Source organism: Sminthopsis crassicaudata, chromosome 4 (genome assembly GCF_048593235.1).
Source record: "Sminthopsis crassicaudata isolate SCR6 chromosome 4, ASM4859323v1, whole genome shotgun sequence".
Classification (NCBI taxonomy): domain Eukaryota; kingdom Metazoa; phylum Chordata; class Mammalia; order Dasyuromorphia; family Dasyuridae; genus Sminthopsis; species Sminthopsis crassicaudata.
This window is the reverse complement of record NC_133620.1, coordinates 25,294,074-25,320,212: the sequence shown is the minus strand read 5'-3', so window position 1 is coordinate 25,320,212 and position 26,139 is coordinate 25,294,074. Positions and strand designations below refer to the sequence as shown.

The 26,139-nt window shown below is 45.0% G+C and overlaps 1 protein-coding gene across 9 annotated transcripts in view; it reads left to right on the top strand.

The window, feature by feature from the left end:
• ELAVL4 (ELAV like RNA binding protein 4) overlaps window positions 1–18,781 on the top strand; it is a 134,070-nt gene extending 115,289 nt beyond the window's left edge. For 7 of the 9 annotated variants that reach the window (XM_074265986.1, XM_074265981.1, XM_074265982.1 and 4 more), the window contains exons 4-7: window positions 7,709–7,862; window positions 10,485–10,710; window positions 12,421–12,459; window positions 15,766–18,781. In XM_074265986.1, coding sequence (XP_074122087.1) covers window positions 7,709–7,862; window positions 10,485–10,710; window positions 12,421–12,459; window positions 15,766–16,093 — 747 coding nt within the window. In that variant the 3' untranslated portion in view covers window positions 16,094–18,781. The remainder of the gene's footprint in view (window positions 1–7,708; window positions 7,863–10,484; window positions 10,711–12,420; window positions 12,460–15,765) is intronic. The other 2 variants (XM_074265988.1, XM_074265983.1) reach the window with 1 other exon arrangement.
• The last annotated feature ends 7,358 nt before the right edge of the window (window positions 18,782–26,139 follow it).

The window sequence follows — 26,139 nt, the reverse complement described above, 5'->3', positions numbered from 1 at the left end:
GCTAGGCTGGGTGGGCTAGTGGTGATAGTAGGAGTCAGCTGATTAAGGGCTCATCATTTTTTCCTAGTTAATAATTCATTTTATAAAAATAAAAATCTCTAGAAGTCTGTCACTTAACCGGCTTCTATCAGCCAATCAATAAGCATTTATTAAATGAGTTTGCAAAGATAAAAATAAGTCTCTCTCCTCAAAGATCTTCCATTTTATTTTATTTATATTTTTGCTGAGGCAGTTGGGGTTAAATGACTTGGCCAGGGTCACACAGCTAGGAAGTGTTAAGTGTCTGCGGCTAGATTTGAACTCAGGTCCTCCTAACTTCAGAGCTGGTGCTGTATCCACTGTCACCTACCTGCCCCAATCTTTCATTTTATTAAGAGAAATCAGATTTACTCAGGTAAATAGATACAGAATACATGCAAAGAGATTCCCAGGCGTGCACTCACAGTCACTCTCCAGCTTCCTTAGCAGCAGCCCTTCCCGGCCTGCCCTGAGAGTGCTCTCCCCTTCCCCCAAGCAGTGCTCCATTCCCTCAGTGCCCTGCCTCCCATGGTGTCCTTCTCCTTCCATCTCCACTCCCACTTTCTGAGCCCTCTTGTATTTTGTCTTCCTAGAAGAGAGTAAGGGCAGCCACCTGGTTCCATGGTGCACAGAGCGCCAGACCATCTTCTTCCTAAGTTCAAATCTGGCCTCGGATGCAGGGATCCTGGGGGGCTCCCAGGCACTTGGACAGTAAGCCCAGACTACAGAGATGCTCATAATGAAGCGGGAGTCCAGGGCCCAGAGAGCAAACGCTGCGGAGGTAACAGTGGGCCGCCGGCGAAGAGTGGGCCCTGCTCTCTTGGACGTGGCCAGTGGGGGAGCTGCGTGCACCTGTCCGAGGGGCTTCCTTCCTGCTTTGAAAAGTGGCCCAGTCGGGGGCTCAGTGGCAGGGAAAGGGGACAAATTCTTACGTGAAAACTGCTAATCATGATAAACTACAGACAGTGACAGAAAGGGCCCCGTCGGGCAGTTGTGGCAGATGTGAAAATGCCCAATGTACAGATAAGGGAACAGAGGCTCAGAAAGTTTTAGCCACTTGCCTGTGGTCATATAGTACCCCAGGCCTTGCTCTTCGTAAGTTCAGTTCTGTCTCCTGTGTAGGGGTAGGAAGAAGAGGGAACACCTGCACATGTAATCCCTGTTGGAGAAATACCAAGATAGGGATAGCAGGGTCCCAGCCCTTGGGCTCCCAGTCTGGGAGGGGAAGAAGACATTCACGTGCATTTTTCTGGTGCTTCTGGGTTCAAGGGTAAGAGGTGCACAGCCTGTGCTCAAAACCTACCCCTGCTCCTTGGACAAGTCAACTCTTAACCTGCTTGAACCTCAGTTTCATTTTCTGTAAAATGAGGCTTCTTGAGGTCTCTTCCAGCTCCAAACCTGTTTAGATACTGCATTCTTTGGCCCTTGTGATGGGGTAAAGGCATCTGGGTAAAACACTGGAATTGGAATCAGAGACCTGTGTTCAGATCCTGCCTCAGCTATGGAATAGCCGTGTGTGACCTGAGCAAGTAGTAACTTAACCTGTCTGCCTCAGTTTCTTCATCTGTCAAATGGGGATAACAGTTACACATCCCTCCCTGGATGGTTGTGAGGACCCAGTGAGATACTTATAAGGTACTTAGCATGGAACCTGCCATAGAATCAGCTGATAGAAATATTAGCTATTATTCTTATTAGGTCATATTTGTAAGGGGTTTTGCCGCCCTTAAAAGGCCCGTGTCAGCCCTTGCCATTGGTGAACTTCAGAGTGGGAGACTCATGGCTAGATGGATCTCTTTGGGCTGGGGAGAAGTATTTGGAGGGAGGGGATGGCAGTGACTGGGAGCATGGACATGGGCCTTAAAGCAGAGAAATTTCAGCAAATAGACAAAGCTGAGTTTGGTCCAAAAAGCCATTCTGGATTTGGAGGACAGTGATACAAAAGCTGGGAGGTTGGAGAAAACAGGATTACGGCTTGGTTGGCACACAGCGTAAAGGGATGAGGGCCTGGAATAAAGGTGGAAAAGGAAGTCTGGGCCAAATTACGGGTTTGGAGAGGGATTTCCATAGAAGCACAAAGCATTTGTGGCACTGTGAGTAGAGAATCTGGCATGGAGATCAAGAAGGGCTGGGTTCAGATCCTGGCTCGGGCACTTGTTAGCAGATACCATGTGCTCTTCAGGAGATTCTGCGGGGAGGCGATGATCAGAGTGCCTTGTCAAGGCTGTGGCTCTGAAGGGCTGAGTGGGCGAGTATCGGGGGTTGTTGTGCCCGCAGGTGGTTGGCTCAGCCCCGGGGTTGTTGCTGAGTGTCATTGGACTGTTATAAGGTCATTCCTGTGTGCCTTCATCAGTGAAGGTGTGCAAGGCTGAATGAGCCTCATCAGAGACACTCTTGAGAGGATTCCTGTATAAGATAGAATGGAAAGAATCATGAACTTGGGATCAGAAGGATGAAGGTTTGAGTCCCAGCTCTGACATTTCGAGGCCATATTTAGTGGCCTTCTCTCTGGGCCGCAATATTTGTTCTGGGTAAAGCACAGAGGGTTGAATTACATGATCTCTAAGCTTTGTCCCAGCTCTGACAAGTGGTGAGTCCTCCACTCAGATGGGAATAAAAGGCACTGAGAATACCGATATGAGACAAGCCCTGGCCTCCAGGAGCTCACGCTCTGCTTATAGAATAGAGTCTGGCCACTGACAAGTGGGAGGAGAATGAAGGGGGAGAAGAGCATCGAGGAGGTTGCAGGGAAGGCCTCCTAGGTGGGCCGGAGGTGGTCCCGGGCAGATTTTCCTTCAAAACGGCATCCCCCCCCACAGTTGCAGCAAGTGTGTACCAGAGATAAGACGGCCCCTGGGCTCCCTTCTGGGGACTTCTGTCTTTCCTTGTTCTTGCTTCTCATGGTTCTTTGAAAGTCATCTCCCTAGGACTGTTCAAAATGTTTCCTTGTCTTCAATTATCACCTTCTCTTTAAAAAATGAGCTTCATGGCCCTTCTCCTAATCCAGAGCTGGCACCTAGAAGATAGCTAAGGATGAGTCATGATATGAGAACTTGGAGTCAAAAAGACCTGAGTTCAAATTCTGACTTAGCCATTCAAGGCAAAGTCACCTAAACTCTCTTAGCCTCAGAGTTCTTATCTGTGAAATGGGGATAATAGCATTTCCCTCACAGCATTAAGGTTGTTATCTACCAGCTATGTGACCCCGGGGCAAGTCATTTAACATGTTTGCCTCATCTGCAAAGTGAACTGGAAAAGGAAATGACAGATCCTTATAGTATCTCTGCCAAGAAAACCTCACATGGGATGTCAGTAGCAAAAAGATCAATATCAACAACACTGAGTTGTTGGGGAGCCCAAATGAGTTAATCTATGTAAAGCACTTTATAAGCCTTACAGAGCAATATAAATGCTGACTATTAGCTTGAAGCCTGGTTGGTGACTATGTCAGCAAGAATGATGAGAGCCCTGGATGTGGAGGCTGAGGCCTTAGGCTTGTTCTGCTTGCTGCTGCTGGGTTCTTTGGCCACTCCCTCTCTTCCTTTGGGGTTAAGTTTGCTCCTTTTAAGGGGATTCCCATGGATGTTGTATCCAAGGGGTTTTCCAGATCCCATCCTGTGGCTGTCCTGCCCAGCGGAAGAAAGGGGACAGGGGCTATCCAGCTCTGCTCCCCAGTTTTCATGGATAAGAAGCTCATGGTCTCACAAAACAGTCCTTTCTGCTGTTGAGTAGTTCTGTTTGTCCTGTTATTTAGCCCAAAGTGGCCTCCTCCTAACTGCACACCCTGACCCCCATTGACCCAGAGCGTGATTACTTGATATTGATATCAATATCAATATTGATATATTCAAATTAATAAATGCTCATTCAATAACTGAAGGGCGTATGATTTTAAATTAGGAGCCCCGTGTTACAGTAAAATGATTTCATTTTGTCAAACTTCAATCTCTGTGGATTTAGGAGTTACATTGATGTAAGACTTCTCAGTGGGGGTCTTGCCTACCTGTGAAGGACCAAAGAGGGAAGGTCAGTGTGGATGCTTCTGGAGAGAGTTCTTGGTACAAAGTGAAGTCTCTCTCTCCTCTTCTCCTGTCTCAGGTTTGGTGATAATCACAGGAAATGGCTAGAAAGTACCTTAAAGATGATTTAAAACATACTCTCAATACCTTTCCTAGGACCGTATTCCCAGTGACTGATGGGCCATGGGAGGGAGCGAATAGACTGAGAGGTCCCTGTACTGATGAAAGCTTAGGTTTGGACCAAAAACAGGTGGCCAGCCATTCATGTCCTCACAGAGAGAAATAAATAATAAAACCCCCACTTATTCATCACTTTTAAAGTTTGTCCTGTAACTCCACTGGGTAGCATTAGTTGAGTGTGCACAGCCTTGGACTTGGGGGCAAGAAGACAACACTTCTTAGTAGCTAACTTAGTAACTAAAGCTTCATAGCTGTGTCATCCCGGGCATCACCTAGTTTCCTTAGCCAGAAAATGAGGATAATAACAACACCTATCTCTCAGGGCTGTTGTGAGGATCAAATGGGATAATATTTGTAAATTTTTTTGCAATCCTTAAAACTGCTACTTAATTTCTATTGTTATTATCATCAGCTATTTACTAAGTAATAATAATAGCAGCTAACATTTATACGGTATACGAGACACTATGCTAAGCACTTTACAATTATTAGCTCATTTGACCTTGACAACTACTCTAGGAGGTAGGTACTAATATTACATCCATTTTTCAGTTGAGAAAACTGAGGTAATAGGGATTTTCCCAGAGTCACACAGCTAGAAAGTGAATGAAGCCAGATTTTTAATTCAAGTTGTCTTGATCTGCCAGATCTGGCAGTCTGTAGCTGCCACCCAGAGTAGTGCCCACATGTGCCAGGAACTGAGAATCCAAAGATAAAAATGAGACCCCTTCTGACCTCAGAGGGCATACATTGTCTCAATGGACGCAGTTTGTAAACAGTAGATGTAGAATACATGCACCAATTTGAGTTCTGACCTTTTTATACCCTGGCATCAACTGCAGGCTAATGGGTAGGATTGGAAGAATAGCCTCTCTTCCCCCCAAAGCAAGAAGGATCCATCCACCTCAAGGCAGGAAGTTTTTAAGTGGAGGCCAGATGTTTCCTGGCTCATTTCAGGACGCTGAGGGCGGACAGAGTCCTGAGGAATGAGTTCAGGGAGCCCCCCAAGGTACAAGCCAGCCGTATTGTGAATGTCCATTTGCTGTCTCCCAGGCACTGGATATTCAGAGAAATGTTAAGGTGGTTGTCTCAGGCCGTGGACAAAGAGACCGGACTCCCAAAAGGTGGCCTGTGCCAGGCTGCCCACCTTTCCTGTGCTTGCAGCTAGACAGACGGTAGGACTGCAAGCCAAGCCAAGGGTGGAGGCAGCTTCCGAGAGACCTGCCCTTTCCCCTTCAGTTAGAATAAGCCCCACAGCAGGAAGGAGCTGCCCTGAAAGATGAGGTCCCCATCCCTTAAGCAGGTTCTGGATACCTCGAGGATGTGCTTCATAGGCTTTACTGCTTCCTTCTGTTTTTGTTTCCAGCACCTGGCGCCATGTGAGGTAGTGTTTGTGAGGTCCCTAGCACACAGATAGGGGCTTGATAACCAGTTTGTATTCCTTTCCCCTTCCCTCTGTAGCACAGTGCCTAATGTAGCGTAGGTATGAAATAAATAAATAAACACTTCCTCATCCACCATAGTAACCAGCACATATTAGAGCCTTTATTAAGGCTAATCTTTTCCCTTCCCCATCCCCTCCTAGCACAGTTCTTGGCACCAGCTCAGGTGTTTAGGAAATGTTTGTTGATTGACTAGATTCTGGAATTCTAATACCATAGTAAGAGAAAACATCTCTTTGCTCTGAGTTCTGCCGTCTTAGCCTCGTCTTTCATGGCAGGGACATGAGCTGTCCCTCTCGGACCATTCATGTGCCCCTCTGTAATAATTTCTGAGGGTTAGCCCCAGCATCTTATAGATCCTGCTGGGTGGTTCCTCTGGGGCTCTAGGAAGCCCTGCGCCTGCTTAGAAGGGCTAAGACAAGAACTACAGATAGACCTTCTTATGAGTTCTTACACCGAGCCTCTTTGATTGACTGGGCCCTAGCTCGGGAGGGCTAGTTGCTGAGGCCAACAGCCAAGGCTGGCCCGGGGCAAAAGCCTTCTTGCCCATGTGGCTTCTTGCTGCCTGCCCTTATGGTGGAGGAGCTCTCTGACCCCTGTTGTCCTCCCCAGCCCAAAGCCCCAGTGCCAAATGCTGCAGACCACTGCCTCTGCCTCCATCAGCAGGAGCTAACATTAGTCACACCCCATCTCTCTGTTGAGTCAACGTCTATTTTTAGAGATCAGAGAAAGAGAGCCATCATTTGTGCCATGGGGAGGGATTTGGGGCCCAACTGAGGGTACTGAGGAGAGAGGGGGCCCTCCCCAACACACATCCACCAACCCCAGACTCTTTCCCAAATGCACCGGCCCCCATGCAGTGAAAAAATGGCTTCAGTGATCAGTCCCGCATGAACTACCCGCTGTGCTTACACACGTGTGTATCCATGACTGCACATGGCATGCGTGCCCCAGTCAGGTGTTTGTAGTCTAGGTTAAATAAGATTGCTTGCCGAGGTGTGCTCCTGTGCTCCTTGTGGCCAGGCCACTGTCCAGCAGCAGGAGCAGCAGCAGGCAGGCTGGAGAGCCGGCCAGCTCTATTTTGAGCTGTGCCCGCCCTAGAAATAGCTGGAGCGAGAGAGACTGGCTGCAAAGCATCCTCGCCAACACTGGGTGTTGTTTGTCTTTTGAATTTAAAAAAATAAAAAATAAAAATAATTTTTTTTAAAAAAATCTAAAATTAATGACTACTGAAATGTGCTTTGCTTATGTGTACGCTGCAGATTTGGCTCCTTGCAGATGGAATTTCAGATCTGTTTACACGTCTCTGTTAGCATTTTGGAAGAAAACAGTTCACAGAGATCCAGGGAGATAATTTTTTTCCTGAAATCGCACCTCCTCTTTGGTGCACCAATGGGCTCTCACTTCCTTCACTGCCCTGCTTGGCCTCCTTGGGGGTGCTCTGGAAGCAGCTGGGTTGACTGCCCTGATATAGATATACTCGGGGGAGTGAGGGTTGGGTGGTCCTCTGAGCCTTCCCAGCCAGAGTTGGGGAGAAAAAGAGATGGAGCTGGCCAGGAGCTCGGTATTTTCCATGACTTTGTAAGGGAGGATGGCAGGCAGACTTTGAGGAGTTGGAGTCTGTGCAGAGATAAGGGAGATGGGATTGGTGGTTCCTTTACCTGCTGATTCATGTGCCCCAGAATCGTGGCTGTGGGCTTGCTTCATTTAAGCTTAAAGAGAGCTTTCCTGGCTCTTGGGAGGACTTCTAGAAGGGGAGTTATTTAAGGTGGCACACAGGGCCAGGTCATTGGAGGCCAGGCTAGCTTGAGTAACTGCAAAGGGTGACTGGGAGGTGGGCACTATAGCCTGAAAGTGGACTCACTCTCTCCTCCTTCCCTTCTTCCTCCTCCTCTTTTTGTCCTTCTCTTTTTCTTCTCTTCCTCCTCCTCATCCCCCCTTTCTTTTCTCTCTTTCCTCCCTCTTTTTTCTCTTCCTCTACCTTTTCCTCCTCTTCTCCTCCTTCTGCTTCTTTTTCTCCCCTCCTCCTCCAACTCCTCTTCCTTCCAGGTCTCTTATGCCCGTCCAAGCTCAGCATCCATTCGGGATGCAAACTTATACGTCAGCGGTCTCCCAAAAACCATGACCCAGAAAGAACTGGAGCAGCTCTTCTCGCAGTACGGCCGTATCATCACCTCTCGCATCCTCGTGGATCAAGTCACAGGTTCACTGGGGGGCTTTTTCCCTCACCCCTGCCTGCCAGCTTCTGTCCGTTGTGCTGAAGCACACAGGCCCTGTTCTCAGCTCATTTCCTCCAGTAGGGTTTAGCAGGGTTTAAGGGATGAGTCAGGCTGGCTAGTTTAACCCTTTTGCATCCAGGTCCCCTTTATTTTAGCTCTCACACATTTTGTACTATAAACACACACTATACATGCACACACACTTGCTTGCAGTTTATTTCTGGTTTCATGACTTCACAAAGGTAGTCATTCCATTCACCAGCACAACTGGCAATCATCTCAGCATTTTGCTTTTGATTTAGGCTATAAACCTGGTGCATAATAGGTACTTGATAAGTGCTTGTTTGTGCAACCGAAGCTGTCATATCTTCGAGGCGATATGATATAGAGGGAACCAGTTTTAGAACTGGAGGACCTGTATTCAAATCTTAGACATTTAATTTCTTATGTGACCTCTCCAGACCTCAGTTCCCGCCTCTGTAAAAATCTAATGAAAAAGGCATTTTAAAAATATAAATGCTAAGCAATAGGGATACTCCCCACAAAAAAAAAAAAAAAAAAAAAAAAAAAAAAAAAAAAAAAAAAAAAAAAAAAAAAGCCCACATAAATCTCTATCCTTAAGGAGCTCATGTTCTAACCAGAAAGATAATTGTAAATACCAAGTAGGGACAAGATAGACAAAGAGTAGATGGTAGCAGAAGTGGGGAAGTGAGTGGGACCATGCCAGGCCTTAAAGACAAATAGGTATTCCAGGACAGGGCAGGAGGAAAAGAAGCCCACTCTCAGTGGCCTCCAGCTTCCTTCTAGCTTGAAATTTGATCCCAAGAACCTATGAATATATAAAGATTGTAACCTTGCTCAGATGTAGTGGCTAAGCTTCTGAGCTCCATTCCACCAAGCCAGGAATGACCTCAGGCAGTCAGTCATTGTCAACAAACATCTTGTAAATACTGTTCTGTGCTCCACCTTGGGAAAGAATAATCAAATAAATTCTTGGTTTCTGCCCTTAGGAAGCTTATATTCTATTAAAGGTCTCAAGTCTTGTTCAAGGGAGGTTTATGGATATGGATATGTGTATGTATAGGCCCCCAGTATTTGTTTGTGTGTGTATATATACACATATCTATGTATAGATTATATCTATATCTAGATCTAGATCTAGATCTAGATATAGATATATATAAAGTTACAAAGTGGTGGTAGAAGTATACAGACACACAAGAACCTATGAATGAACCTTGTTGTCTAGTTTGCTCAGCAACAAATGGATAAAGGTGACTGGTTGAATTAAAGTATTTTTAAGTACATTTTAACACCTCCTTTTACAGATGAGGAAATTTGGCCAGAGATCCCACAGCGATTCTGTTAGTGAAGTTGGAATTTAAAACCAGGTCTTATAATTGAAAAAATTAAGGCTAATCACCCCCTTCAAATAAGCTCTTACCCTTTCCTTCTCCCCTTCCAGGGGTATCCAGTTCTTTGCCTACATTAGATAATAGGCTCATCATTAGCAGGGTTGTAAGGATACAGGTAATGCAGACCAGCTTTGTGGCAAATACCAGATGGGACCCCTCCTTTGACGTGAGTGTCCCAGCAGCCTTGGAGGCCACTTACCAACCAGCCCTCTTGCATCTGAGCCACTTGCCCATGCAGCTTTCACCCTGTGAGCCTTCAGCACTTTACCAAAAGGGTATATAATATGTTTGCTTTAGAGTCCTTTTGGCAGATGCTTTAGTAGTGGATCAAAAGGAACATCTTCTTGTATGGCTCCAGAGAGTGGGAGGAGGACCCTGGTCTTCCTGCCAGAAGAGATCATAGGAATCTTTGGTCAAATGGTAGCCATCCAATTTCCTGGAAAGGGAAGCCCCCTCCCTCCCCTGGCATTTTGTTCTCCTTTGGGTAGGCTAAGAAGCTTCCCTATGAAACCTCAGTTTACCTTTTGGAGCCTTCCCTTCCTTGTTGAGTCCTGCTTGTTGGGTCTAGGCCACAGCAGTTTTCATCCCTCCCTCAGATGTCAGCCTTGAATCAGATCTGGTGTCCATCTGAGTTCTGGTTCCATTAGTTGGACCCCCAGACCTTTATGCTCTGGATGTTCTTTAGGACCAAGTGTCAGGGTATTTAGACGTCCACTCACTAGGTAGGCCCAAGTCTATGTCCTTCCCCTATACTTACTGGGTGAGTTACCCAACCTCTCTGAGAGTCACTTTGCTCTTGCTGTAGAAGAGAAACCCCCATTTGGACCCAGAATCCCTGAACCTGACAGGGACCCATGAACAAGCCATCTCCTTTCCCTGCCCCGCCTCAGGTGTGGCAACTGGGACTAGAATTATCTGGAGATGTTCCTCTTCATAGATAACATGCATTTAGTTTTGACAAAGCATTTATTAAGTACCTACTGCATGGGAACCCAGTGCAGCTTGCCAGAAGAGATCACTCATTCCATCAGCAAACATTTAAGGAGTCTTTGGGTTGGGCCAAGAGTGAAGCCTCAAGGAGCTTAGGTGCTTTCAGATGAGATGGTATGGGGCCCCAATTTTTTTTTCCCTTCAGACCTGGATGATTCTGGGTTTTTGCTTCTTTTTTAACCTGGTCTCCTTCCTGCCCAGGTGTCTCTCGAGGTGTGGGATTCATCCGCTTCGACAAGAGAATAGAGGCAGAAGAAGCCATCAAAGGCTTGAATGGCCAGAAGCCCAGCGGTGCTACGGAACCCATTACTGTGAAGTTCGCCAACAATCCCAGCCAGAAAACGAGCCAGGCCCTGCTCTCCCAGCTCTACCAGTCGCCCAACAGACGCTACCCGGGGCCTCTGCACCACCAGGCCCAGAGATTCAGGTACGGGTGAGCGAGGCCCCCAAGGGCCGGGCTGCCAGAGCCTGGACTAAGGCCATGCAGGGGTGCAGACATTGCCCCTCGGGGGTCATCGGATCAGTGAATCCCATCAGTGAATGGGGTCACCCTCAGCTCTCATATTTTTTGACTGTGGAGAGAGACAAATAGATGGGATTGGGAGAGGGGAAGACAGAAAGAAAGAGGGAATTTTTAGAAATAATTCTATTGTATTCTGACATTCACTTTTTAAAATTTTGAGTTCCCAATTCTCTCCCTCCCTCCAGCCCCTTCTCTACCCATTGAGAAGGCAAGGAATATGATAGAATTAAAAACGCAAAAACAGACCCAAAAAACCCAGTGAAGTTAATTACTAAAATAAGGTCATCTGTTCACTATGACTTTAGGCCAGACACTTCCTTCTGTGGGGGGGAGTGCACTGGGTGACCTTCTGACCCCTAAGGCTTCTTCCTCTGACTTTTCGAAGGCAGAGGGCAGAGTCTGGTTCTTCCCCAGCAAGTAGCTCCCATTGGGGCACGTAGCCTTGATCCCAGCTGCTATGTCTAACCCAAAATCCTGGTGGCCTAGGACACAATTTAGGAAGCTTTATTTCAGCCCTAATTAACTTCCTGGGGTCATTATCACTGGATGTCTGCTTCAGATGGACAGAAGCCCTGTGTAGCGTCTCTCCCCTTTTTTTGGTGGGGGAGGGGGGAATCTTCCTGTGACTTATTTAGTTGAAGGCCTGGTCTGTGACTAATGGGAGGGGGGAGCTATTCTCTTAATGGCCCCTAATACATTTCCTGTAGCACTCTCACCCCTTTTCTCCCCTCTCCTTTTCACTCTCCTCCCTTAATTAAAGGGTGATTTTCATTATCCAGGATCTCCTAGGAATGTAGCAGGAAGGACTGGCCTGGGGTGGGGGTCAAGAGAGACAATTAGCTTTTTTGGAGTCCTCTCCATTGCCAGGAATAATAATGGGAGCTGAAATTGCTAATGATTTCTTCCTCACCAAGCATCCAAGTCACCTAATTTTTACTTTGTGTGAGCGCACATACAGTATTTATGTAAAAAATCCTCTCCTGGAGGTTTCTAATAATGGAAACCATGGCTACTGCTGCCCCAGGGTAGGGGTAGGAGCAGCTTTTCCCGGGAGGGCGGGCTGGGAGGTGGCTTAGAGCCTGCTGGCCATTCACCCAGGAAGGGTGGTTTGGGCAAGCCCCCTTTCAGCTCCTGCTTGGGCTTTTTTGTTCTTCTCTGCTCCTTTCTGCCCTCTACCACTCCAAAAAAGGGATAAGTTCAGAAGGGTGCAGATGGGTGTGCCACTGGTTCATTTCAAACAGAAATCTTTTATCCACAAGTTTGATCGCAGGGGAACAGCACAAACAATTATTTTATACCCAACATAAAATTCAAAAATTAATTCAGAGGGTGGAGTGGGATAAGGAATGATTTCTAGTTGCCACTACAGACCTGGAGAGAGAGGGGGCAAGATAGAGACCGAGCAGGCTTTCCTCCCGAGTGGCTCTTCACCGGGCATCCCACCATGTTGAGGGCCTGAGAGGGGCAGCTGCCACTCGAGGAGCTTAGGAGGCCTTTTGGGGGAAGTGCTTGAGCGTCTCTTCTCTGACAAGGGGGCCATCAGAATGAATCGTTCCATTGCTCAATCTTGCCATCTGTGAGAAATTAACCCCGAGACCCTCCTTCTCTTTTCAGGCTGGACAATTTGCTTAATATGGCCTATGGCGTAAAGAGGTAATTAAGACTCCACAGATCGCCAGATGTCCGTGTTGGCACAGATGGGTGCTATAATTTATTATTTTTTTTAATTCACTAACTTTCGAAATTTCTTTAATTACTTTTTTCTTCCACCAGCATGTCAAATCCTTAATTTTTAGTTCGGACTTCAGTTGGTTTTGTTTCTTTGGTTTTTGTTAAGGGCGCGCAGAGAATGCGCGTGCATCTCACTTTTTTTTTCTTTTCTTTGATTTACAGGTGGGCCTCTAACTTGGTTCAGGTGTCACAGCTATAGTGCCTTGGCTTAAGAATGTCCCTGCTCTCTAATGACTGCTTTTAGGAGAAAAGCATCTGTTTTTTCTCCAGCTAATTTTGCAAACTCAAACAATGTGAGGATAATGGCAAGAGCTCTGGGCTTTGGAGTCAGCTCCAAATCCTGGCTCTGCCACTGACTACCTAGATGGCCTTGGGGCAAATAATTACAACTTCAGAGGCCTCTGAGGTCCTTTTGAACAGTAGTTCAAACAGTGCCCAGATACCTTTAGAAGGCACAGACTCCTACAAATGACATTATTGATGGGACAATAATCTGACGTGATTATATCAGATTTAAACAATTTTACTTACTGTAGTTGACAATTCCACAATGGTCATGGAAAGACTCGGGTCAGAGGTGGCCAGCCGTGACCAAGAGGTGGCTGCAGGGGTTGCCTCTGTCCCCTGCCTCCTAACTTCATCTTTAATTGGGCTCTGGAGTGTAACTGTGTACACCTTAACTGATCTTGGGCGTCTTCTGTTCACAGGTTTAACCTATACCAACTTTCTTTTGGTTCTTTGCGTTCTTTTGTTGTTTCATTTCAAGAAGTTTGGGGGCTCGGGTCGAGGTCAGGGGATCAGCTTGGACTCCAGGTCAAGGCTCGATCTCAGAACTCCTCGTCCTGCATCCAGGGGAGTTTCCCTGACGGGTGGGGCGGAGCGGGGCAGGTGTGGGTGTCCTGTCGATGTGACCTGTCCTTTGACTCGTGTTTGTGCCCTACCAAATGACTAGACACACATGGTCTTCCCTTCTCCTTCAGTTAGTGCCTGATTCCCACACCCCTCCCACGTCTGGGCGAACACTTACACTTTTTAACCAGACAGCATTTTAACTACCCACCCCTACCCGGTACGGGAAGTGACTCCCTGAATACAAACTCTCAGCCTCCACCATGGACTTGCGTCACAAGTCTGAGGAGAAGGAAGAGTACCTCTTGTTCTTGTGCCCCAGAATTCTCCTCTCCCTCTCCAGTCACCTCTTCAGCCCGTCCTGAAGGCTAAACATGGCCAAACGTGCTGTAGTCCGTAGAAAGGGAGGCTGAGGGCATGTGCTGAAAGTGACTTAGGGTTACCTTTCTGGTACCTCTTGTTTCATCCCTAGCCTGGCACCTTGTACAAATCAAGTGACTGCTAATAAACTAAAAAAAAATATATATATATATATATATATATATATATATATGCATATATATATATATATATATCCAAGATCAAAATGCAAATTACACATGGCCAACTTTCCAGATCTGAATTTTTTTAATTTTTTTAAATTTAATTAAATAAAAAGATTGTTAAAAATAGTTAAATAATATTTTAAAATTAATTTAAAAAAAACTTTTAAAATAAAATTTATTTTAATTTTATTTACTTACATAATTTTTATAATAAAATATAATTTGTATGATAAAAAATTAATTTTAAAATTAAAAAGTAGTATTTCTGCAGCACCTAGAATGTGTTATAAAGCACTATTCCTAATATCAGGTTCTCTGAGTGCACAGAATCCCTAGGATGAGATGACTAGGATTTTGTAGTGAATATACTTGTCACTGCAGTTCTCCATGTGAGGTGGGAAGGAATAGCCCACTTTAGTAGGGAAAGAGGCCTTTGTTCACATCTCAACCCCTTCCTCTCGCTAAACCTCAGCTCCCTCATCTGTGAAATGAGGTTCATTGGCCTCTACCACCGACATAGTGAGGGAGATGTTCTTGTAAGCCAAAAGACACTCAAGGGAGGTGGTAGTTATTACTCTGTCCTGCAGAGAGAGAGTCTGCATGTGGATAGGTTTCTTGAGGATTATATGGCCTCCGGCACAGCCTTTCCAGCTTTTTGACCACTTAAAGTGGTACCCAGACTTTTCTCTTAACAAACTGCTGGTGGACAAAGTTTGGGCCAATCCAGGGGGTTTCCTAATTTATAAGATCATTAACCCCCCCAAAAAAATTGAATAAACTCTGAAGTAGAATTTTGATTTTCTAAGAACCCAGCTAGAGCCACGCACATTCACCAATCCATCCAATGGTCTTCCTTTCAATACTCCCCTAACAGAGAGGTGTGAAGGGCTGAAGCTTCCACACTGGAAGGGTGGGAAGGGGCAGAATTTCCAGGGCATCTTCCAGTGATAGCATGATAAGCAGAACCAAGGGCTCCAAGTTGAGCAAAGTTGTGAAAAGATTAGCCTTTGGAATGACCACCAGAGGAGCCCTTTTTTTCAAGGCCAATCTTTTTTAAAATTATTAGTAATTAGTTTTCACTTAACAAGAAATTTATTCTCTTCCTTTTCTCCATTAAAAAAAAAAAAACCTGTAACACAAAAACTCTCCATTCTTCTAAATGCAAATGGAATATATAAAGAGAGATCTTTTTTATTGAAGCTTTTTTTCCCCCCAAAACATAGGTGAGGATAGTTTTTCACCCTTAACCCTTGAAAATCCTTGTATTCCAATCCCCCCCCTTACTCCCACCTTCTCTCCTAGATGGCAAGTAATCCAATATATGTTAAGCATGGTAAAATATGTATATGTATATCCAATAGAGGCATACATAATTATATAATTATCATGCTGCACAAGAAGAATCAGATCAAAAAAGGAAAAAAAATGAGAAAAAATGGCAAGCAAACAACAAAATAACTGAAAATGCTGTGTTGTGGGACTCAGTTCCCACAGTCCTCTCTCAGAGAGATCTTGAAAATTTGTCTGGTCTAATCAGGGAGCACTCCCAGACCCTCTCCCATATCAAAAGAAAATGCTCTGGATTTCTGATTGGGGGTTTTGTGTGTGTGTGTGTGTGTGTGTGTGTGTGTGTGTGTGTGTGTGTGTGTGTGAGAGGGGGGGGGGGAGAGGGAGAGAGGGGGGTATTTGCAATCCTCCACACCAGGGACAGACCTTAAGCTCTGTATGTTCTGTGTATGTCTCTGTGTGCATTGGGGTTCAGGGTGGAGGGGGGGTGACCCCTGGCTCAGAGCAACACCTCGAAGCCTCCCCCCCTCCTCTCTTTGCTCACTAGGTTCTCCCCCATCACAATCGACGGGATGACAAGCCTGGTAGGAATGAACATCCCGGGGCACACCGGGACGGGCTGGTGCATCTTTGTCTACAACCTGTCCCCCGACTCCGACGAAAGCGTGCTCTGGCAGCTGTTCGGCCCCTTCGGGGCTGTTAACAACGTCAAAGTCATTCGCGACTTCAACACCAACAAGTGCAAGGGGTTCGGTTTTGTCACCATGACCAATTACGATGAGGCCGCCATGGCAATCGCCAGCCTTAACGGATACCGCCTGGGAGACCGAGTGTTGCAAGTTTCCTTCAAAACCAACAAGACCCACAAATCCTGAATTTCATATCCTTACTTATTAAAATATATATATAAATATATACGAACAAAACACACACAAAAAATTAAAAAAAAAAAAGAGAGAGAGAGAGAGAAAGAGAGAGAGAGAAAAACAAACTTTGGAGGCTTATGTTCAACCATGGACTTTATAAGCCAGTGTTGCCTAAGTATTAAAACATTGGATATCCTGAGATGTACCAGGAAAGGGTTTTATATAATGCTTAGAAAATAACAAAAACAAATCTTTGATGCATTGAATGTTCTTTCATAGCTGTTATTGTTGAATATGACCTACATAGATGACGATGTACAGGGATTTTTACCCAGCCGGCTAACTTTACCGCCTTCTTTGAAGGGGAATCTTTTTAAGGTGACCATTCGCTTATTTGAAGAAAAAAAAAAAAAAACACACAGAAAAAAAAACCATAAAAAAAACACAAAACACAATTTTTACAAAGCAATGGAATTAAAAAGAAAGAACAAGATTTCTCTTTTTTTTTTTTCCTTTTCAAAAACATTTTACTCCAATCAGATTGGTAAACCCCTCCAATTTCAAATTAAAGCATAATAATAAAAATTGCAAAACAGGAAAGAAAAAATACCTTTTGCAATTTTTTTTAATTTTTCTTTTTCCTTTTCTTTTATATCATGTGAACTCAGCAGCCTTCTGTTAGGGGGATGGGGCCGAGGAGGACACCTGATGACATTAACAATTTAATATCATTAATGTTGCCAAAGAGGTGGTCTCTTTGCTGAAAATGGGTTTCAAGAAAAATCTATTTTTATAAAATATAAAGAATTTTTACAAGAGAATCTGGATTTGAGAAAAAAAAATATTTTGACTGGCTAATTTAGGGGAAATTGACAGCTTTGTCATGTTCATACTGCACTGGTAACTTTTTAGAGATCAAAGATGTGTGTTTTAATCCGGATTCGTAGATTGTTTTTTGAAGGATGGGCTATAAAACAGATGATCTTCATATCTTTTCATAGCATGTAATAATTAAAAAAAAATATTAACTACTACAGGAAGGGAGAGCAGAGAGGGGTCTACCCAGGGTACCACAGTTCCCCACAGTCAAAACCCAAAAGCAAGGAGAGGAGATGTGAGACGGTTTTTCTTTAAGTCATCAGTATGGGATCTCAACAGAACAAAAGTTTAAATGATTAATTTTTTTCTTCTAATCGGAAGCTTCCTTAGTTTAAGCAGTAGGTGCTACGAAATTATTTACATATCTTAGTGTCATAGTTCAATGTAATGTGTTTAGGAAAGAGAAGAAACAAACAAACAAATAAAAAAACTACTACATTTGCTTTAAAAATTTGTTAAGGAATTTCAAGATTGACTTTGTCGCCCATGCTGATAGAACTGGGCTATGTCGGTACATTGGAAACACCATTTTTGGTTTTTGCTTGAATCACTTATTTATTACTTGCCGATGTGAATGACGCATATGGGCCAAAATCAAATCTAGCTAGTTTTACTTCTTTGTTCATTTAAACTATGGGAAGAAGCATATTATTGTGTCATTTCGTTGTGTGTGTATGTGTATATATAATATAAATATATATATATATAAAGTTATTTTTTCCTTTGGGTTAATTTATTCTAAGTTGTAACACTTTGCTAGTTTCGTTGGTATATGTCCTTAAAAAATGTTTTCTTATACTTAAGTGACAGAGGTATCAAGTAACTTGTGTAGAAATATCGTTTGCTCTATTGTCATGTTTGTTGTGAATATTTTTTCTTACTGCGCAGTAGAAGAATACCACCACCATCACTGGGTCTTTCTTTTCATGTAAATTCAGATTGGGGAGAAACAAACACACACATGCAAATTCAGAGCGAAGGGAACAAAAACTTCTGGGGGGTGGGGTGGGGAGGGCTCTCCCGGTCCCCATGCACTGACCAACCACATGAGTATATTCATGCTTTGTGTGGTTCTAGATTGAAAACGGAAAATGGGAAAAACAACCAAACACCAAATCACAAAAGGGTCCATGCTCTTCCCTGGGTAATAGAAGCAGTTACTCGCTATGCATAATCTAGTTGATAGTTAAATTGGTTATTGCTTTTCTTGTCTTGTTACATAAAAATCTTTTCAATACAAGTTTAGTCTTAAAGGTAATAAAACGTTATGGTTATTTATAACTTGGGCTAATTTTGTGCGTTTTTTTTCCCATGCTAACCCCCCCAAGTGCATGTCACCAAAACGCCAGTTTCCACACCCAAAGAGGCCAATTTCTGTAGACGTAGAGAAACGCTGGGGAACCCCAGCTTGCATCCTCGACGGCATCTCCACACCGTGACATTCAGGTTCTCTTCTCTAAATTTCCAGCTTTTCAGTTGCCAGGACGCTCATTGCACATTTCATCACCTGCTGTGAAGAAGCTCAGTTGGCTGGCCATGTTCTGACACGTTGGCCAGGGACTAGTGGGGAGGGCATGCCAAAATCTTTTCTCTACCATGTGTTTACTATTGGGGGGAAAAGGGGGTGGGAAAAAGAAGCTTTCTTAGGACCAGGCAGTTGTATACTTTAGTTACAATGAATGACTTCATGTTAACCTTGCTAGTTTAGATCATTTCAGAGGGAAAAAGTATTGTAAATGTTTCTTTTCTTAATCTTGTTGTGTTTGAATTATTTGTACTTTAACTGTCCAGACAATAAATGAAAGTGTGTAGAATGGCTGTGGACTTTGCAGATTTTTAAATTTATTTATTCAGAGGTTTGTTTTTTTTTTTCTTTTTGACAACAACAATTGCGTGATAATTTTGATTCCTCTAAGACATTTTTTTTTTTAACCAAACTCTTGTATTGATTAATCATTCAAAATGGCACTCTCTCTAAGATGAAGATGATTGGGTCACTCTTCTGCTCATGAAACTTCAGTGACTCCCTGTGACCTCTAGGATAAAATACAACCTCCTGCTCGGTATAAAGCCCTTCACAATCAGGATCTGGCCTACTTTTCCAGACTCATGACATATTGCTCCCTTTCATACATCTAATGATTCAGCAAAACTGGCCCACATTCCCTCAGTACATGTTTCCTAATGTCTTTGCAAAGGCTGCCCCTCAGGTCTGACAAGCTCCCCCTCAACCCAGCTTCTAATCAAGCCAGAGGTTACCTCAGTTAGTCCACGGCTACCTTTGCATGTCATCCACAGGAAACTTTATCCACAAATGATTCTCAAAATACCCTTTATCCTCAAAAAATCACATTTGTACACGTTTACACACCGTTTCCCTTCAGTGGAGCATGAACTGGAGAGCAAGACTTCTTTTTGGTTTGTATTTTCTGAGCCCCTGGTGTCCTGTATGCAGTAAGCCCTTAATAAATGCTAGTATGCTCAAATTGGATGTGGGGCATTTCAAAATAACAGCCGTGAATGGGCTATTCTCTTGATTTTAAGTAGGATTTGGAGAAAGGATACAAGTGATGTTTGATTAAATAGGGCTTTTTAAAATTCATACATATATGCCTATATAGAGAAAGTACTAGACAAGTTGGAAGCTGCTTTATGTCCCTCATCTTCCTGACATCCCCAAGATTGCCCACTATTTACAGGTCGTGGCTTAAATTGATGACCTGACTAATGATGGCGGGGCTGTGCCATGGACCTAGATCTTAGGACTCTGGCACTCATTCTTCCATATTACGATGACAGTTTTGATCAGCGGGAATCTTCCAAACCAAACCCAAGCGTTTCAAGCCAAGTCATCGTTTAGTGGGTAGTGATTAATGCTGAACTCAGAATGATGTAAGAGCTGATGTAAATTCTGCTTGGCCGGCTCAGAAAGTCCAAACGTGCCCAAAAGTCCCAGGAGAGCCGGGCCACAAAAGCTTGCCCGAGCTTCCCGATCTATGGCTATGATGGATCCTGGGTGCGGCAAAGCCAGGAACGGCTTCTCAAGCACAAAGCTCACCTTTAGCACAAGTCTAGGAAAGGCTTTATCTGTTTTAATTTATAAAATTTGCTTAGAAGCCTTCAAACAAACTGCAAACATGAAGAGTCAGGCTTTGCTTGGAGAAGGGGGACTTCTCATTCAATGTTCACTAAACATTTTAGGCGTTGTGTCTACACTCTGCTGATGGCCTTCCCTGGTTTGAACTCCTCAATCCCCTTTCTTTTCCCTACACACCTTCAAAAACCAGAATGTTGGGGAGTGTTTGGGGTTCGAATCCTAGTAAAACAGCTTTAATACAAGCCCTTTTTCTGCTGCCTCTGTATGAGGAAGACCACTCTGGGCTCTCACAGGTCTTGCAAGTGTGGCTCCCATGCACTCAATCTGCCTCACCAAGATAGGACTCAAGGCCAGGGAGCTTTTGTCAGAAGATCAGTCATCCTAGGGTGACTAAAAGAGCAATGGCCCAGTCAGGAGGACCTGAATCCAAACACTTATTAGCAGTGCAAGACACAAAAGAACGGAAGATCAGTCATTCTGGTTTTATGTATTTTTACATAGAGTTACGTACAATAACTCATTAAACCACTGTCCAAGCACGGAAGGACTGACTGGTCTGCATTAGCACTGAGAGAGCTGCCCGCAATAAGATTGAGTCTTTGGAGCAAGAGCACCCTTGATGACCAATTTCCCAATATTCATAAGTCACTGAGGGCCATCTGATTAACTTTAAAAGTCCTTGGGCTCTTTGGTTTTCAAGACAGCTGTCATTTTGTTTCGTCTGAAGAGAAAGCCATTTTTCTCCTGAAAAAAAGCCCATCTGACCCCCTGTGAACGCAGCGAGTTGTGATTATAAGCGCCACATTTAGAAAGTCGTTTTGCCAGCTCTACAGAAATGCTTTTGGCCATGTCCATGCCTCGAGCTTGGTCAGCTGCTTGTCTCCCATACAGATGATGGCTGGAGCCTTTGTCTCAGAGCCCTGGAAGGGGGTGGGAGCCAAACAGCTTGATCCCAAGAAGTAGCATTTCCCAGACCCCTGCCCCAGCCCTTCCAAATATCCAGGGAGGACGGTGTCCCACATCTCCTGCCTCCTTAATGTTCTCCAGGCCCTTGGCAGGGTCCGGCCCGTGAGGGGAGTCCGGTGGATTACATTCCCTGGCCCGGTGATGGTCCAGCGGCGCGGTTTGGCCCTATGTGTTTTAGAAGCCCCATGGTGTTTACTCAGCATCACTTCAGTTACACGGGGTTCTCAGGGAAGGCAAGAGAGGTGTCTGGTGAGTCTTGTCACCTCCGTCATCTGCCCTTCCCCAAAGCCTTCTATAAACAGCTCTGCAGCTGGAGCTTCCACAGGGCACTCCAGCAGGGCGGGCTCATCCATGGGGCCACACTCAGGCATTTAGAGTTCATCTAAGGTTCATCCATGGGGTCACACTTCCGCATCTCTGTCCTGGACTAATCTTGGGCTTATTTGGGAATGAGATGGTTCATCCTCATCCTCCAGAACGAGGATGCCAAGCAAAGCCATTACCCATGGAACCCCCACTTAAGGTCTAAGTTTTTCCTCCTGCTGCCACTGGGTCCTTAGCAAATTTCCTCTTGTTGTTGAGGCAGTTGGGGTTAAGTGACTTACCCAGGGGCACACAGATAGGAAGTGCTAAGTGTCTGAGGTCAGATTTGAACTCAGGTCCTCTCGACTTCAGGGCTGGTGCTCTATCCACTGCACTACCTAGTTGCCCCCCCCAACATTTCCTCTTTCAAAAATCCACTAGTTTTGCTTCCAATGCTCAGCACCAGGCACACAGTAAGCACTTAATAAATGCTTTTTTGACTTGACACACCAGGAACTGTCCGAGTAAATACAGAACAGTTATAGACACTTAACCTGTAGCCAAGAGAAATCCTGGCTGAGAACACAATTTTGTAAACAACTGGAGAATTTGATTTCAAAAACAAACCCCCAGAACCAGAGCCTAAAGCCGTCACGGTGACCTCACAGGTACTTCCTCCAGAGATCTGTGCTGAGTTTTACCTCCTCCCCTTCCTCTGTTCTACTGAGAGAAGAGAATATTGAAGGAAATTACATTTGATTTCTAGAAGCTCAAATCGAGTTTCCATTTTGTCCAAAAAGTGACTCACACTGTTCCTTTATCTTGTTAGCTCTTTGGCGTAATAGGTAATAAGATAATTTCTTGTGGATCTCTATTTGTGCAAGAATCAGGTTTCCTCTCTGTGCAGCGCACTTACAGAAGTGTCTTCACAGGAGAGAAAGAGGCGTAATCTGCACTTAAGATTTAAATAGACATGAGAATATGGAAGTGTGCGTTTAAGGGGAGCAGGAAAAAACATTTCTCTGGCCTCCTTTCTCCAGCTCGTTGTCAAAGGGGACGATTTCGGGGCGGCCTCTTCTGATCCTGTTGATAAACTGGGCAATTAAAAGTTTGCAGAACTCGTTATTTCATTCAGGACAGTGGCCAAAAAGAGAGAAAAAGGAAAAAAAGGTGAACCAGGCTCCCAGAATTTGGGCCCCAAAACCTAACACTACCCCGGGAATTAGGGCACTGTCTGCTCCTTCCATCATAGGGGAATCGGTTCCAGGGCACAGGGAGTAAGTAAAGTCACGGGATCCTGAGGCTGCTGCCTGTCCCTAAATGGTTCTTTTTAGGGAGAACCCTTCCTCCCCACACAGAGTGTGGCTGCAAAGGAATGAGGTTTGGAAATAGAGATAAGGGGTTGACAGAGAATTTGGTGAGACTTTCCCCAGAGGAGGGGGGCAGGGGATGGCAAAGTTGGGTTAGCGCATTTCCCTAGAATTTTGCCCATTTGGATAAGGGCCACACCATCTCCTGACTACTTTGACTTGTCCACTTGGGACGCTCCAGCTCATAGAGGCTTTGCTAAGAGAAACTTGGGGTCCAGAATGAGGGGGGCATAATGATGTGACAGCCTTGCCCCAAAATACAGATTTTACCAAAGAAGGGGAGTCCTTGGCCTTGGCCACAGATGAGGAAGGGGTTCAGCTCTAGGCACTCCGTTTGAGGAAGGGCATTGACCAGGTGGAGCATGCAGGAGATGATGACCGGCCGTCAGGAGACTAGGGAAGGGAAGGGAAGGGAAAGGGGGTGTCAGGCAGGGGGCAGGCAGAGAGGGTGAGGGAATCGAGAGCCGCCTCCAAGCATGTAAGCAGGTGGGCGTGGAAGCATTAGCTGTGTCCTCTGAGCCTCTGAGGGGCAGAATAAGGAGTAAGGCTGGAAAAATAAAGTCAATTTAAGTGCCAGTCAAAGCTATTCAATGGGGGAAGGTGTGATCTCCGGGAGTATTCCATTCCCCAAATCTGGAGTTCTTCTTTCAGGGAGCAGGGACCCACTTGTCTGTATGTTGTAGGGAGGACGCTTGTTCAGATACTCTTCAGGCTAGATGCTACCTGAGCTCCCCACCCGTGATACACTTGAGTACTCTCTATCTCCGACATTCCCCATTCTAAGCCCCCTCCCAGCCCAGATGTTCCCCGTTCTAAGCCCCCTCCTAGCCCTGATGTTCCCCGTTCTAAGCCCCCTCCCAGCCCTATGTTCTCTGTATTAAGGCCCCTTTCATCTCTGATAGTCGATGATGTTTACGTAGATGGCAGGATGTTCTCTGTAGGGCAGAGAGGTTCAGCAGCATATATGAGTTGCTGGGGGTGGGGGAAAGGATGCTCTGCCTCTGGGAGGGAGGACTCTTGCCAGGGGCTTCTTACCAGTGAGTCAGAGTGACTGGGAGGAGGGGTAGCTCATCCATGGCCTACAGGAGTTGGAGGCTGCCAAGGCTAAGAACAAAACAATTCCTCCCCTTCCTCCACCGTGCTCCTCTGTACAGAGTGCTCCCTGTAGTGGGAGACAGCAGCTGCCTATAGTGGACAGTGTTGGGCCTTGAGTAGATCCAGGTCTGACTCCCCACGACCCCATTGGGAGTTCTCTTGGCAAAGACACAGGAGTAGTCGGCCATTTCTTTCTTTAGGTCATTTACAGATAAGGAAACTGAGGTACATGGTGTTACACAGCTAGTCAGTGTTTGAGGCTGGATTTAAATTCAGGTCTTCTCGACTCCAGGTTGGCCATTCTAACTATTGATCTACCTTGCTGCTTTTACTAGCTGTGTAACCCTGCTCTACACCTCATATATAATATATTATATATTACATAATATATTGCTGGAACTCTATCTTCCCAGAAATCAGCAAGAGTCAGGATCACTAAACGTCTTTATTCTAGATCTTTACCGTCGCCCCCAACGCCAGGTCACGAGTGCAAGTGAGCGTGAGTTCCACCACCCAACTTTCTCTTACTCCTCCCACACAAGTCACTTCCCTCTCTTTGTCTCACCAATCAAGTCAGCACAGAACAGCTGGGGAGGGTCAACCTTAAACAAGTTAATAGGGAACCGTCCAATTGGCAATTAGTCTCACGTGCTTCATTATCCAAGTGCATTGCTCAGTTCTAGCCCTTTACATCTCCCGCTTTCTTTTGTTTTAGACCACAGGAGGTCGCGCCATCCCTGACCTTTCAGGGAGATGAGAACCCCAAAAAGGAGGTGATCACGCCCCCCCTGACTTCTCAGGAAGGGAGATGAAAAGCACCAAAGAGAAGTGGGGATTTGCTAGCGGGGTTCTGGGTTGAAGGGCCTTATTAGAGACAAGTATGCACAAACCCATCAGCATGGGAGTTATTACACAAGCACATAGCAATAACGCAGAGGCTATTAGTGGTGACTCTCCCCACAGTCAGTGCAGACTCGATGTGGTGTAACAAACAGGAATTGTACATGCAAATAGTGACATAACAAACAATATAAATCAACATGGTATTGTAAGAGATTTCCAGAAGTCCTAGAAGGAGGGTATGTAAACACCAGACACACATACCCCTTCTTCAGCAACCAAGAGATAGTCCAAAACCAATCTATTGTCCATTGCTTCACTGTTAGGGAATCCAATGATCCCCACAAGATTTCGAAGTCCAGCAACAGTCTTATGATGCCTCAGAGAATCCAATGATTCCTGAGACTTTCAGTCCTACAATAGTCTTATGATGTCTCAGAGAATCCAATGATTCCTGAGGATTTCAGTCCTACAATAGTCTTATGATGTCTCAGAGAATCCAATGATTCCTGAGACTTTCAAGTCCTACAATAGTCTTATGATGTCTCAGAGAATCCAATGATTTCTGAGGATTTTCAAGTCCAACAGTTTTTGATGTCCATGGGTCAAACGCCATAACTGCCAGGTTCTTTCAGTGGTGGGCACAGTCAGCAACGGAACCACCCGATGTTTCTTGGGCCTTCTCCTTCGTTTCAAGGGTCTGCTCTGTCTCTCTCCGATGGACAAGGCGAATACGGCTCGTTGGCACCCATCTGATTCCTTCTCCATCTGTAGAGATACAAGCAAACCCTCTCCCCCAAGCAGTTAACCTATCTGGTCCCTTCCATTCACCACTTTCTGGGTCTCTCCACATCACTTGGCGATTATCTAAAGACAGTGGAGCTGCTCGCACTGGACACTGCCCTTCCGGTGAGTTATAAAACCTGTCTGCTGGAGCCAGTGCATCTTTGTCAAAAATTAAAAAATTAATGGTATAGAGAACTAAATTTAGAAGTTCTCTAGGGTTACCCGTGGCTCCCCCTTTCTTTTGTTTTTGGAGGAGTGTCTTAATATCTCTGTTTCTTCTCTCTACTATTGCCTGCCCTTGAGGATTAAAGGGTATGCCCGTGGTATGTAAAATCTTATACTGTGCACAAAAGTGTGTAAAATGTTTAGACATATATGCAGGTCCATTGTCTGTTTTTATTGCTTGTGGCACGCCCATAATTGCAAATGCTTGTATAAGGAATTCAGTGACCACTCGGGCTGTCTCTTTTGCTGCTGGTATTGCAAATGTGAATCCTGAAAAGGTGTCTACCACGACATGGATAAAAGATAGACGACCAAAAGATTTATAATGGGTCACATCCATTTGCCAAATTTCATTAAGTCTCAAACCACGAGGGTTCTTCCCTGGAGGGAGTGTAGGAGCATGGAAAGGAAGGCAAGCTGTACAGGCTTTTACTATGCTCCTAGCTTCTTCTCTTGTTATTCCAAACTGCAAACGTAAAGCTCGGGCAGCCTGA